This window comes from Rosa rugosa, chromosome 5 (assembly GCF_958449725.1).
Source record: "Rosa rugosa chromosome 5, drRosRugo1.1, whole genome shotgun sequence".
Lineage (NCBI taxonomy): Eukaryota > Viridiplantae > Streptophyta > Magnoliopsida > Rosales > Rosaceae > Rosa > Rosa rugosa.
Genome location: NC_084824.1, coordinates 50236103 through 50249656, shown reverse-complemented (window position 1 = coordinate 50249656; position 13554 = coordinate 50236103). Strand labels below are relative to the sequence as shown.

General features: G+C 36.8%; 1 protein-coding gene and 1 long non-coding RNA gene across 2 annotated transcripts; both read left to right on the top strand.

Moving 5' to 3' along the window:
• The first annotated feature begins 718 nt into the window (after positions 1–718).
• LOC133711830 (binding partner of ACD11 1-like) lies at positions 719–3378 on the top strand. The gene is made up of 6 exons (XM_062137916.1): positions 719–881; positions 1063–1134; positions 1224–1280; positions 1582–1922; positions 2621–2744; positions 3310–3378. Exons 1-6 carry the CDS (start codon positions 759–761, stop codon positions 3376–3378), a joined length of 786 nt encoding a protein of 261 aa, XP_061993900.1. The 5' UTR covers positions 719–758.
• A 1944-nt stretch (positions 3379–5322) lies between these two features.
• LOC133707780 (uncharacterized) lies at positions 5323–7524 on the top strand. The gene is made up of 3 exons (XR_009845275.1): positions 5323–5862; positions 6245–6298; positions 6720–7524. It is a non-coding gene; the product is annotated as an uncharacterized LOC133707780 (long non-coding RNA).
• Positions 7525–13554: the final 6030 nt, after the last annotated feature.

The window sequence follows — 13554 nt, the reverse complement described above, 5'->3', positions numbered from 1 at the left end:
TTGCAAACAGTTTGGTAATTTGGATGGGAATTCAAATTGGATGGGAATTGCAATCAGAGTGTTCGAATGATTGTGGAAACTATTTGTAGAATTGTTTGAACTTCCATTACTGAGAATTATATGTACTTCAAGTTTTCTGATCCTATTTTCAAATGGTTTTAGCTAGATAGATTACAAGTTGCATTTCTTTTCATTTGTACATGAACTGTGTTCAGGTTTCATGCACTCTGAACCAGGTTATCAATTTTCTGCAATGCTTAATAGAATAAAGCAACCACTATTGGATTGACATTTTGATATCAACAATGTGAAGAAGGTATGGTTTGTCTTTGTCTTTTCTCATTTTACTCACATGTTCAATTTTCTTCTGAATTCACATGGTCTTTTCTCGTGCCATGATTGTTTATCAGATTGTGTTGGAAATGATGGTTATCAGCCTTATCTCATATCTCCTGAAAATGCGTTTTCATTTTATATACATAAACTTTAGTTCTCATTCTGTTTGCCTGCCAATGAAAACCTACCTGAAGAATTTTTATTTCTTACTTTGCTAGTAATTTTGAAAGGAAAGAAAAAAAAAGTCAAAAGAGCGAAATGGAATGTATGGATAAATAATTAACTTGTTTAATATTACCAACTCCAAGTTTCTTGATTCTTCAAATTTTTTATCATGTATCTTGATGTACTGTCGAGTGTGAATGTTGGTTGGGTTTTGGTAATTTTGATATTGAACTGGTTGGTTGTGTGTGCAATGTGCAATGTGCAGTGATCCTGCGCAGTCAAAGACTGCATTTGTTACGTTCAAGGATGCCAAAGCTCTTGAAATCGCACTCTTGTTATCGGTATGTACTCAAATTGCTCTCTTCTCTCTTGGAATTGAAGTCAGTGTGCCTAGTAATTCTATTCTATTCATAAAAATGTTTATGTCTTTACTCTTTACTTATTTAACTTTTTAAAAGTTTTTTCTGGGGTTTTGATTTTGTGTTTGGGAGTCATCATGCATCTTCTTCTGTTTGGCTGTAGATATTGAAAAAAAAAAAAAACTTGTGTTTTGGATTGCAGGGAGCAACAATGGTTGATTATATTGTGACTATATCTCCTGTTGAAAATTATGTACCAATTAATGAGATGCCGGTAAGTTTCCTTGAAAGTTGTCCTCAATTTGTTGTTTCCTTCCTTTGGCCAAAACTTGCAGTTTATTAGTGCAATATTTGCAGGCATAGCAATTGGTGGAAAGTGTTTGTGCTGCCCCTGCTGAAAGTGTTTCACCAAATGCTGAGGTAGCTAATAACACCACCACACATATAACACTTTCAAGAATTGTAACTTGTTGAAAACAAATCATATACAGGGAATTAACTCATTAAGTACTTTTTTACTGTGTGAGATTTTGCCGGGAAATGGAAACAAGTTTTGTACAATAAATTACCTAGAAATATATCAGTTAGTGATCCCAGAGATGATGTACGTACCTAAATAAACTATGACAAAAAAAAATTTCTTTTAAGTGCTCAGTAATTGTCTCGCTATTTCCCTTTAAAATTCCAAAACGGGCTTAGGGTAATGTGTTTTTGTTTACAGGATAAAGATGGCTCTCCTAACAATGGAAGGGTGTATGTAAATAGAGCTCAAGATGTAGTGTCTAGTATGTTTGCAAAAGGTTCAGCAATTGGACAAGATGCCGTGAACAAGGCTAAAGCATTTGATGAAAAGCATCGGTTGAGAGAAAGTGCATCTGAGAAAGTAACTTCCTTTGACAAGAGAGTGGGGCTCACAGAGAAATTGACAGTAGGCCTTTCAGTGGTTAACGAGAAAGTGAAGTCTGTTGATCAAAGACTTCAGGTCTCAGATAAAACAATGGCAGCAATATTTGCAGCAGAGAGAAAATTAAATGATACTGGATCAACTGTCAAAACTAGCAGGTATGTGAAATGAGCCCAAGAAAATATGATCCTCCAATTTTGGTTTGGGTTTTTTGCTCATTAGCATGTAAATTATTGCATAACTTGCATAAAAACAATGCTGATAGTGCATAATTGTTTGTAAATCAGGATAAGAATCTATTTGTAGACTATTTTCATGGGGATCCGTTGGAGATATTTTATACTGATGTTTCTAGGCCACTTGGTAGTTTATTTAGTAGGAAGCCATACCACATTCTTTAGACATCAATGTACTCCCAGAAAAAAAAGTTCAAAAATAAAGGTCGCTTTTAGCGTATACATCTTGGACATGCATATAGTAGGATCTTTACCCCAAGCATCGTTACACACTCACAAGGCTGTACCCTTTTAGTTCTTTGATGTTTCTTTTCGTAGATTCTTCAACTTGATTTTCTTTTCTACTAAAGTTACATGTATAGTTGTATAAGACGTTTATAATATTCTATCTACCCTAAAATCATAATGCCTGTACCTGTTTGGTGTTTCTAGGTAGTGGCCTGCTCATATGGGTTATCTACTCTAGAAAGAGTAATGTAGATATAAAAAGATATGATAAAGAGATTTGTGGTTAAACAAAGGCAGAGTTGATGACCTCTCAAGAGTTGTTTTACTCCAGCTTAATTTAGATGAATGTAAGAAACAAATTTTAGCTGACAATTCTCATTTGGTGCTGATAGGTATGTGACTGTGGGAGCAGCTTGGTTCAATGGTGCTTTTAGCAAGGTGGCAAAGGCAGGGCAGGCTGCAGGTACAAAAACCAGAGAAAAGTTCCATATGGTTGTGTCAAACTTGACTGCAAAGGTAGGCTTGCTTCACTCTGTATTATTTATGCAAAACAAAGTTGCATGTGTGTATCCACCCTCTAATAATCAACTGTGCTACAAATTTCAGAGAGCTATTTTTTGTTTGTTAGTTTGGAAGAATGTGCTAGTTGTCATTATTTTCTTTGAAATTGAGAACTCCCCTTGTTTTCTTACTAGAGTTTTATACAAGTTGAATTTGTTAAGTGACTTTGTTAAGTTGAGTTTTACTATTGTGAGTGACTTTGTTATACTTCTCTCAGTTTTTATTTTTTCTTGTTGGTTTTACTTTGGCTTATTTAGATTCTGTTAAAGCTTTTGAAGTGTTAACTAATTGGTTGAGTTTGGTGTTTGATGGCTTGAGTTTTGGAGTTATTTGACACTGCCACAAAGAAAGTGTCTTCCTAATATGCTCTGTGACATTGCCAAGCTTGTTGAGACTGGCTAGGAAGCTACAGCTTGGATTCGGGCAATCTCTCTTTTTTCATTGGGGTTAATTTACTCGCACAGTATCGAGAACAAGTTCTTAGTTTTTGGTTAGTAATTATTTGCTATATGTATTTTAGGTAGAGCATATTATTAGAGAAGAGAATATGATGGCAGCTCAGGAGATCATCGAGCTATATATTTGTTGAGCTTAATTCTATTCACAGATTGAGGTCTGCTGATTACTTCTTCTAAATATATTGCAAAGAAACTGGGGCCTTGTGTGCAGTGAAGGAAGTTGATCTCCTTCCTGATGATCCTAAATCTGCAAAAAGTATAAAGCAATTGGAGCAGGTCCTTCCAGGTTTTATTGAAGCCAAAGGCAGCTGAAGGATAAGAACCATTGAGAATACGAATGTTTTTTGTTCATGTATAGCTAGGAATGCTCTTGTTTGGTACATTATCTAGTTACTTGAATGTATAGATGTTTGAATAATGGTACTTGAATTATATGGATTATAGTACTGTTTATATGGTAATATATCAAGCAAAATTTCTGTGAATATTCTTCTTGTTGTCCAAGGTTCAGTCATACAACACAATGTAGAATAATGTGTTGTATGACTGTAAAAGAGTTCAAAATTAAGCCTTCTCCTACAACAGTTACTGGATGTTAGCAAATTCGATTACAATATTCACACCACAGCTAAGAGAATATAGCTGTTGTGTGAACTAACAACCAACAACATAAAATAACAAAATTCTGTTGTGTGAGATTCATAACACACAACAGAAATAAAATTATTCCTGTTGTCTGCATCAATCAACAGACAACAAATATCATTTCATTGAGTTGTCTGTTACTTATCTCAGACAACAAAGAAAAAATTATATCTGTTGTGTATTATGAATCTCAGACAACAAATAAACAATATAGTTGTTGTGTGTTATGAATCTCAGACAACAGCTAAATTTCATTTTCTGTTGTGTGAATGGCCATGTCAATGCCGAGGCATCCCCGCGCATGCCATGCTAGGCACATGCCTGCTCAGAATTCGCACAACGGAAATAATTATCTATTGAGGAAATGAAAATTGGACAACGGTGAAATCACCGTTGTGTGATTTTTCAATCACACAACACTCGTTTAGACCACAGTGAGGCTGGTCATCACACAACTCCAAATACCTGTCGTCTGATTAACTTATTGTAGTAGTGTATGTTGCTTATGTTTCAAAAGGAACTCGATGTTTGTATGATGTGTACCAGAGTATGGTACTAGTTTTTATTGTTTACAGACTGAAATTTTGTGTTGTGAGAACACTATATATATATATATATATATATATATATATATATATATATATATATATATATATATATATATATATATATATAACTTTGCTTAGGTGCGGATATCCGTACATAAGCAAAAGGTACGGATTTCCATATTTGACCTACTTTTCGATCATATTTTCACATCTTAACCGTTCAGTTTTTAGGTTCTAATGTATAGATCATCTCTACAAATTTTCAGCCAAATTGATGATCGTTAGGGCATCCAAAACTGCAATTTACACGAATGAACCGAAACCGTTCGTGTTTATAATGGTAAATTGCAGTTTTGGATGCCTTAACGATCATCAATTTGGCTGAAAATTTGCAAAAGTGATCTACTCATATATACCTAAAAACTGAACGGTTAAGATGTGAAAATGTGATCGAAAAGTGGGTCAAAACTGGAAATTCGTTCCTTAGCTTAAGAACGGACGTCCGCAGCCAAGAAGGGCTGTATATATATATATATATATAATCCTCTAGCCAACAAGATAGTGGTGGTGTTGGCAATGTACACATTACTTATGACGTGGCCATGATTTGTGGCACAATCTTTGAGCTTAGGTATCTCGGGCTGAGATAGCCAAGACATAGCTAACGGACGTGCGAAGAAACCTAATATTATAATGGCACTACAGGAAAACTGAATTTTCACAACGCGAAATTTACTGCGTGCATCAAATGTTTGCCGTGAATGAGTATCAATAACGACGGGTTTTAAATGCAGCCCGTAAAACATGCACTTTTAAAAAAAAATTAAGACGTATTGCTATGTACGTCGTAAAATTCTTACTTTTTGATTAAAAAAAAAAAAATTGGGTGTGCTGTTGTCTGCAATTGCTGTGTGCCAAAAAGGCTGAAAACTTAAACTTCCCTCCTTGTAGAAGAAAAAGCCAATCTCAAAAAGTTGAAACTTTAATTGTCACACAAGCTCTCCTCCCTCTGCAAAAACCTCGAGCACCTACACCTCTCCTCCCTCAGCACCGAACTCTACTGCGCCTCTGCCTCTTCCTCTTCCTCCTCGTCGACCCCTCGAATTCCGTTCAGATCCAGTCACCAGAAGGCTTTTCTCCCACCGCTTCGACCTCTGCCTCCTCCATCAACCCCGACTTTCTCTTCGGATTCGACAAGGGATACGCCTGATTCCGTTCCAAAATTGCTTGATTCCATCCCTCCTCCGATGGTTCCTGATTCTCTTTTGAAGGCATTCCCAATGACAACGTCACTATAGTTCAACAAGGCAAGAATCCCGGCGACCCGATCATTGTCAAGGTCAATTGCCTTGACGAGGCCCTGCATCGGCTGCGACCTCTGTAGAATTGTGCTCCAGTTCGGCCTTTGCATTACCAAAGGAGGTAATCCAAATCTATCGAAAGTGTAGAGTTTCGATATACACAAATCTATCTCTATGTTATAATTATATATAATTGATTGTTTTGTTGCTCAAAAAGTTTGAAGGAGTGAATTTGTATTCTAATTAGCATTGAAAATTTATATGAATTTATTGCATATGGTGTCAGAATTCGTAGTTGTATTCAATTAGCAGTGTGGACTTCATGTATATGACAATTGAGGTATTGCAAATTTCATGCTCATCGAAAATGAAAATGATTTAGTTATGGGAACTTGAGATAAATAATCAGTTCTTGCTTCCCTTCGTTAGGTTTCATTGTTCTTATTTTGTGTAATGTAATTCGTGTTGCATTGTTATATCTGTGTTTGTTTTTCTAATGGTAGGGATGTAATAGGTGAAGGGGAAACAAATGGAGGACATCCTGATATTAAGAGCATGTAAGTTCTTTGCTTCTGCTTATGGTTCTATAGAAATCCTGCACTCTGAAAAACATTAGGAAATTGAAACATTTTCACGTTGGGACAGAGATGTCATTTTTTGTTTGTGTTTGCTTTATCTTGCTGCAGTGATTATTACTTTGTTCTATGATGGCTATTGTTAAGTACTTTGAAAATAGTTTGAGATTTATTCAAAAGAACATGGACTTTCTCACCTAGCATTGTTACATTCAGTAACATAATTGCGGGGGGCTTGGCCAATGGTGGAATCAGCCTCGAAAAGCATGGCATTTCATGCATTCTCGATCTGGCTATGTGATTACACGCATTTTTATGCGCGTAATTGCACTCTAAATACTAGAATTAAGCTAATCCTTAAGTCAATTAATATGTAATTAATTTATTTTCATTTATTTTGTAGGAAATAAGTGAAGTTGCGGAAACGAGAAGAAATTACGCGAAAATGAGAGCAATTCGTGACTTTCGACAAAAGGACAAAATTATGGATGCCTTAATTAACCAATTAAGCATGGTTTAATTAATCAATGAAGTATTGGTTAATTAGCTACTTAATTCAACATGCATGCACGTTTGGTACCATTAATTGGTATGACCAATTAGGAGCTGACATGTGGCATTGAGCATTCAAATTATGCAAAGACTAATCACGTGGGATGCGATCAGAAGCATTTTTTCTTCCTTTGTCTTGACTTTGAAAACGCACCGCATCGTCCCAGACCCCTTATCCTTTTCTCTTCTATCTCAAGCAGTGGCCACGACAATTAATATAAATACCCTCTTCATCTTATTCTCTGGAGAGAACCCTACGGAGAGACAACACGGAACAGCCGCAGCTTGGGGAGGGCTGCTGCCCTTCCTCCCCTCCTTCACTATTTTCCAGATTTTTGTTAGTTTTATTTTAGAGAATTGAAGAATTACTCACCTAAAACTTCAAGGATTCATCAAAGGCATCTACCTCTACAAGATTCAAAACTTGGGTAATTGTGGGAGTTGTAATTCAAGACTAGTCATGCTAGCTTTTTAGCTATTTGTGATTAATCTTGTTTTCTCCTACACTTCTATACTCTTTTCCCTTTGAATTTTGTATCTTTGATGTTCATAATTATGGGTTGTGAGTAATTTCCTTGTTGGGGTTTAGGGTTGTGTCCCTAACCCAAATTTTGTGTAAAAGATGCTTATTTTAATGTAATGATGCAATTTTCATATGATGGATGCCTTATATCTATTTTTGTTGGGTTAAAATGCATGTCTAGGAGCCTAGTCAACTTTAGGTGTGTATTTTGAGTATGTCTAGGACGGAGTTAGAGGCTTGACCTCCTCTAATTTCTAAGCTAGAAACCTTCAATTTCGTATTCGAGGGGTTATAAGCATGGTGATTTACACCCGTTGCGTGATTGCGCGGGCGGGTCGCTTAGTAGTCTAATTCCTCGAACTCTAGGTCTCTTGATGTGAATTAGTGACTCTTGAACCGGCTCTAATTCATGTCAAGTGAGTTCCTACGGCCCTTGAACCGGAGTAGGAATACCATGAAAGAGAATTTCGGTCCTTGAGCCTTGAACCGCCTTGGATACGACTACCGCCAAAGTAGAAGATTTGCATCTACATTATATTAGCTTCCGACACATAGAATTTGGGTGAAGGAACCTCCCTAGCACCCGACATTCCCATCTATTTGGTTTACACTTTTATTAATTTCTTTGCATTTTTATTAATTGCTTTTACATTTCATTACTTTTTGTTAACCTAAAATCAACTCTCAAAATATTGAATTTCTACCTCATTGTAAATAGTCACCACTAGGCTCTTAATTTTGATTAGGCTTTGGTGAAAACCAAAGCGAGCATTGCTAAGGCTTGGTGCCTTAGAATAGCATTTTTATTTATTTTATTTTTCTTTTCTTTGTTTGCTAAGTGTCTTTATTTCCGATTACCCAAGGATTGTGGGTTAGCCACTAATCCCCGTGGTACGATAAACTTTGGGCATAATACTTCCCTATCTTGACAATGATACGTACGCTTGCGTAAATGTGTATCCAAGTCAATGGCGCCGTTGCCGGGGATTAGGGTTTAATAGCCTTAATCCTTGGTGAATCGGTTCTTTAGGTCACTTTAGCATATTTTTGTTTCTTTGTTATTAAAAAAAAAAAAAAAAAAAAAAAAAAGAGAAAGTTGTTAGTTTAATTAATTTAGTTTTATTGTTTTGTGTGCTTAGTTTTATATTTTGTTTTTAATTTTTGGTTACTAATATCATTTTGGGAATCCATAGGTACTTATTTTCTTATCATATTGAGCTATGGATCGATGGAACTATGGATGGGATGATCCGAGGGGATATGAGCAAGAAAGTTTCTATGGTGGAGGTCATCAAGTGTGGAATTCTCATGCGGTCGGTTCTATGTCCTCTTGCAATGAAACTTGTGCTTTGTGTAATTCTCCATGGCATTCACGTTTTGAGTGCTCTTTGAGATTTGAATGCCCAAATTTTATGCAAGAGTGTGAGTACATGTATCAAGAGACATTTGTACCCGATGCATATCCAAAAGATGAAGCTTATGAGCCTAGGAAGGAATTCGTTGAAGGACTACTAGCTCAATTGCAAGCCTCCCGAGATCTTTTACAAGCCTCTCAAGTTAGGATTTCACAAGAGACCATGGTGCCGGAAGCATATCCTCATGAGCAAGCGTTTGAGTCTAAGAAGCATTCTCTTGAAGAATTACTAGCTCAATTGGAAGCGTCCCAAGCTCGATTGCAAGCTTCTCAAGAAATACTTATACATACCAATGAGCAACTTGAGGCTAGTCTCGCACAAGAGCCACCCTTCACCATTTATGAGCATGAATCTTTCTTTGACCAAGTGGAGCCTATTTCAAGAGAAGAAGTGTATATCGAGCATCTTGAGCAAGAATCCTTTATGCAAGTTGAAAATGATGATAGTGATGTTGATGTACAAGAAATTGAACTTGGTTATGAAAGTTTCAATGCAAGTGAGGTGAGAGACTACACTTCGGAGGAATGGGTACAATCTAAGCTTCCAAATGAAGGGGAGATACTTGAAGATGATTCCGAAGAAGAGGATGACTTGTCTAGTGAGGAGGATGCGGAGTTTGAAATTATACACCATAATCCCTTGTTCATCGAGGAGGATGCGGAGCTTCAAGTCATATACCATAATCCCTTATTCATTGAGGTCGATATTTCCATAGCGGAAGAGAGTCATTCACTACCTTGTGATGAAGAAGTTGAAGAGCCAATGACTTTCTCTTCGCCTACATCCAAGGAGATCCATCATGAGTTTCCCAAGGTGGAGAGTAGGACATTGAACACTTATGTTCTTAATGGAAAGATTGAGATCAAGGTACTTTTACCTCTCAATCCACCATTAAGTGGTCAATGTTTCTACAATGAGGTGATGGATTGGAAAGGAAATGAAGCACTTGCACTCACCCTTTCCCATCACTCTCAAGAGCTTCTACCACCTATTGTTCCTATGGGCATCATTTCTACACCACTTGAGAAGGAGAAGGCAAGGATAGCTCCTAGAAGAAAAATTGAGAAGAAGAGGAAGATTAAGAAGCTATACTTTTGGCCACCAAATGGAGTATTCTTATGTAGCTCTTGGTCTTGTCTCTATGACACATCGAAGAGTCCCTTAGCCCCAGACAATAGGGTGGTCGTACTTGAGAAGTATCCACCTTGACAAAGATCATGTTGTATAGACCGGCTTGGGGTCTTTAAAAACAAGCGCTTCTAGGGAGGCAACCCTAGGTGTTTTTGAAATTTCCTGGTTTATTTTGCATCAATAAGGCTATTTAGCCATCTTTTTGGGAGGAAGGGAGGTGACCGGAGTTGGAAATGTGAAGGAGAATTAATTTGGTAGTGAGCAGTTTCTGTCCCGAATATTCGGTTGATTTTGGGTGACTATAGCCTCCATTATACATGCTATTTTGACCTTAAATTCTCTGGAGCTATTCCTCTATATGTCTAATCTCTAGTGCCAAAATTTCAGCCTTGTTGAGTCACTGGAACTCAAGTTACTTAATGGTCAATGCAAGGAGGTCAGAACAGAGACAGCTACTGTAGATTGACTTTGGGAAGCTACACCTTCTATATCCCAAGCAATTTGGAGCTAAAATTTTTCAGAGATGTGACTTCACATGTCCTCTATATACAGGAGAAACAGTTTTTGATCTAAACCTTCCTAACTTCGGATTTAAAGTTCCAAGTGACAGAGGTCAGAAACAGGGCACAGCAGAAACTGCAGAACAGATCAGTGAGTTTGGAGGCCAACTATTCTTGACTCAGATATATTTTTCCAGTGAAATTTTGATATAAGGTAGCCTTATGAGTCTAGTTTCATATATTTTTGGTCTCACCCTCTTTGCACCTCTGGAGCCCGACTTATTGCAGTTTTGGTGACTGAGGGTCAGCAGGAGTCTTCATGACAGATCAGCAATTTTGACCAGCTTTTGTTTTCATCTCAGTTGGAGATAGGTGGCTTATCTTATATGGATGGAAAGCTCTCTGAGTCTACTTTCCATTCCAAGTAGTCTTACTTCTTTGTCTTTTTCTGAGTATGAGATATGGGCATTTGAAGACATAGAGGTCATTGCTGGAAGTTTTCTGCACTCACTAGTTTGTGTTCACTTGGGTTGGTTGGACTTCTTTGCACTTCATTTCATCTTTGGAGGGTAATCTATGAGCTGTTGTGAGGTGTGTTGGAGGTGGCCAAGCCTATGATTTTAATGGAGGATGTTTGTCCTTATCCTTTGATGGGCTATTTGTGACGCATTGCTCAAGGACATTTATGTTCCAAATGGAGTCAATCTTTTCATGAGCACCTAGAGCTAGTTTGGAGCATACGTTAAGGAAGTCAAGGCCTTGTGCCTTGAGGTTGGTGTCTCATATTTGTCTTCTTCGAAGGTCGCGAGCAATGGAGGTCAAAAAAAAAAAGGGGGTTTTCCATATCTTTTCTCCGCATTTAGATTTTTATTTTCTTAGTTAAATTTTTGTGCTTTCACCGGGACTTCACTCTCATGCCTAAATCCGACATGGATTTTAGCTTTCGAGCTCACTTTACAACATTGAGGACAATGTTGGTTTTAAGTGTGGGGGTGAGGGCTCGAACGCCAAAAATAAATAAATTAGATTAGCTGTATGTAATTATATTTTAGTGGTTAATGTCTTTTCCAACCCCAATGACGAGCCATGGACTTAACTTGTTATGATTGTGAATAGACTATTGAGTGCATATGTGATCTATGCTTGACTATATGTGTGCACATAGCCTATGGTTAGGTTCGTTCATCATAGTTAGAAAAGCATATAGATTATTCGATTAACTTGCATGTCTTATTTGTGAGCTTTTGAGACTAATATCTGTAGTGTATGCATCGTTCATTCACTTATTCTTTCATGTGTGTACAATTTCATGACATTGCGTATCTAGAACTTGCTTGAGACCTCTCGAGGCTACTTTTAGCTTGTGACATGATAGAAAGGATTGAGACATTAGGACTATATACCACCATGGTCAAAGAAGCATGTGCCCAAAGATATTTACCACTAGATTGCCACTTTGAGCCTATATATATTGTTAGCCTTTTTGTTCATTCGCACCACAAATTCCTACCTAGCCTATACACTTTTATCCTACCCTTCCATGGTAGTTGGTGAAGCGATTCGAGAGAATGACTTTATGTTTGAGTGCTTAAAAGAAAAGAAAAGTCAAAAGTGTGAGGTTACAAAAGAATAAGTGTGGGGGTGAGTGATTTTGTATAGAAAAGAAAGTTCTCAAAAAAAAAAAAAAAAAGGTTGTGAAAATAAAAGAAAGCTCAAGGAAAAGAAAAGTAGAAGAAAAAAAAAAGTAAGTTGTGTGAAGAAAAGAAAAGAAAAAAAAAAAAAGTATTACTTAGTATAGTGTGGGTTGTATATTGGGTTTTAGAGTGAGTGACTTAGCATTCGAAAGCAAAAGTCATATATCTCTACAAGAGAGAGTTGCTTAACCGATTTCCATGGACTTTGTCTTTCCCTATCCTTCATTTCTATTAGCCACTTGCCCTTAGCCCCATTACAACCAGGGGCGGAACCAGGATTTGTAGCTTGGGGGGGTCCAGAATAATGTAGACTTATTACCAAACAAAAAAATTGGTGCAACTTACTAATCAAAGTTAAGTACTCGACAATATATATACACAATAATCTCGTTAAGACAATAAATCATATATATGTAATGTAGAAAAAATTAATGTCGTCTTAACACTTAATGCAAGGTCCATTCTTATACATTTTCTATCTATTTTTCCTTATATGTGATTTAATCTCACTAAACAAGTCCTTTTAAATTTCAATAAATACTTAATGAAAAGTATTTTTTGACAAATACATAAATACATAATTACGAGATTTAGTTAACATTTCTCTCTCATCATCTTGGATTAGTTGTCCGCATGGTGCAGACTATAATCTACGTGAGAAGGCTAGAGGGGGGGGTCCATTTGGCTAAAAGTGTGAGAGTTATACATGATTGTATATAAACCCTTCATTAATTAGCTTATTAGTTTAATTGCTGAGGGGGGTCCGGACCCCTGCGGACCGAATAGTGGTTCCGCCACTGATTGCAACCAAATAAATGACCTCTTGATCTTGAATGTTGTGGGTTACCTAGCGGAGATGAGATCGAAGAGCAACCATATGGAGGCGCATGTTGTGAAATTGCTTTTGAGTGAAACACATATAACCCCTAAACACTTGAGCGGTAATATTTAGTGAACATTTGTGAGTTTAGTAGGTTGTATCGGGTCTTTTATATGCCTATTTGATTGTGGTGGATTGATTTGACACATGGTCAACACATGCATATACTTGAGCATTTCTCACATGTGCATCTTAATTGCCTTATAAATTCAAAAATCTTATGTTGTGCTTACGTCTACTTCATAGTCATGTACATAATTAGTTCTCCGAGGGTCATGGTTGGAAAGGCTAATACTACACTTTCTTTATGTTTGTGAGTTAGTAGATTTTCGGATTAGATTTCATTTTAGTTTGCTTGAGGACAAGCAAAGTTCAAGTGTGGGGGTGTGATTACACGCATTTTTATGCGCGTAATTGCACTCTAAATACTAGAATTAAGCTAATCCTTAAGTCAATTAATATGTAATTAATTTATTTTCATGTCTCTTGATACATGTACTCACACTCTTGCATAAAATTTGGGCATTCAAATCTCAAAGAGCA

Coding starts and splice junctions, on each gene's coding strand:
- LOC133711830 (XM_062137916.1), top strand. CDS start 759: ATGTGCAGTGATCCTGCGCAGTCAAAGACTGCATTTGTTACGTTCAAG. Junction 1,135..1,223: donor TACCAATTAATGAGATGCCG/GTAAGTTTCCTT, acceptor TTGCAGGCATAG/CAATTGGTGGAAAGTGTTTG. Junction 2,745..3,309: donor TGTCAAACTTGACTGCAAAG/GTAGGCTTGCTT, acceptor TATGTATTTTAG/GTAGAGCATATTATTAGAGA.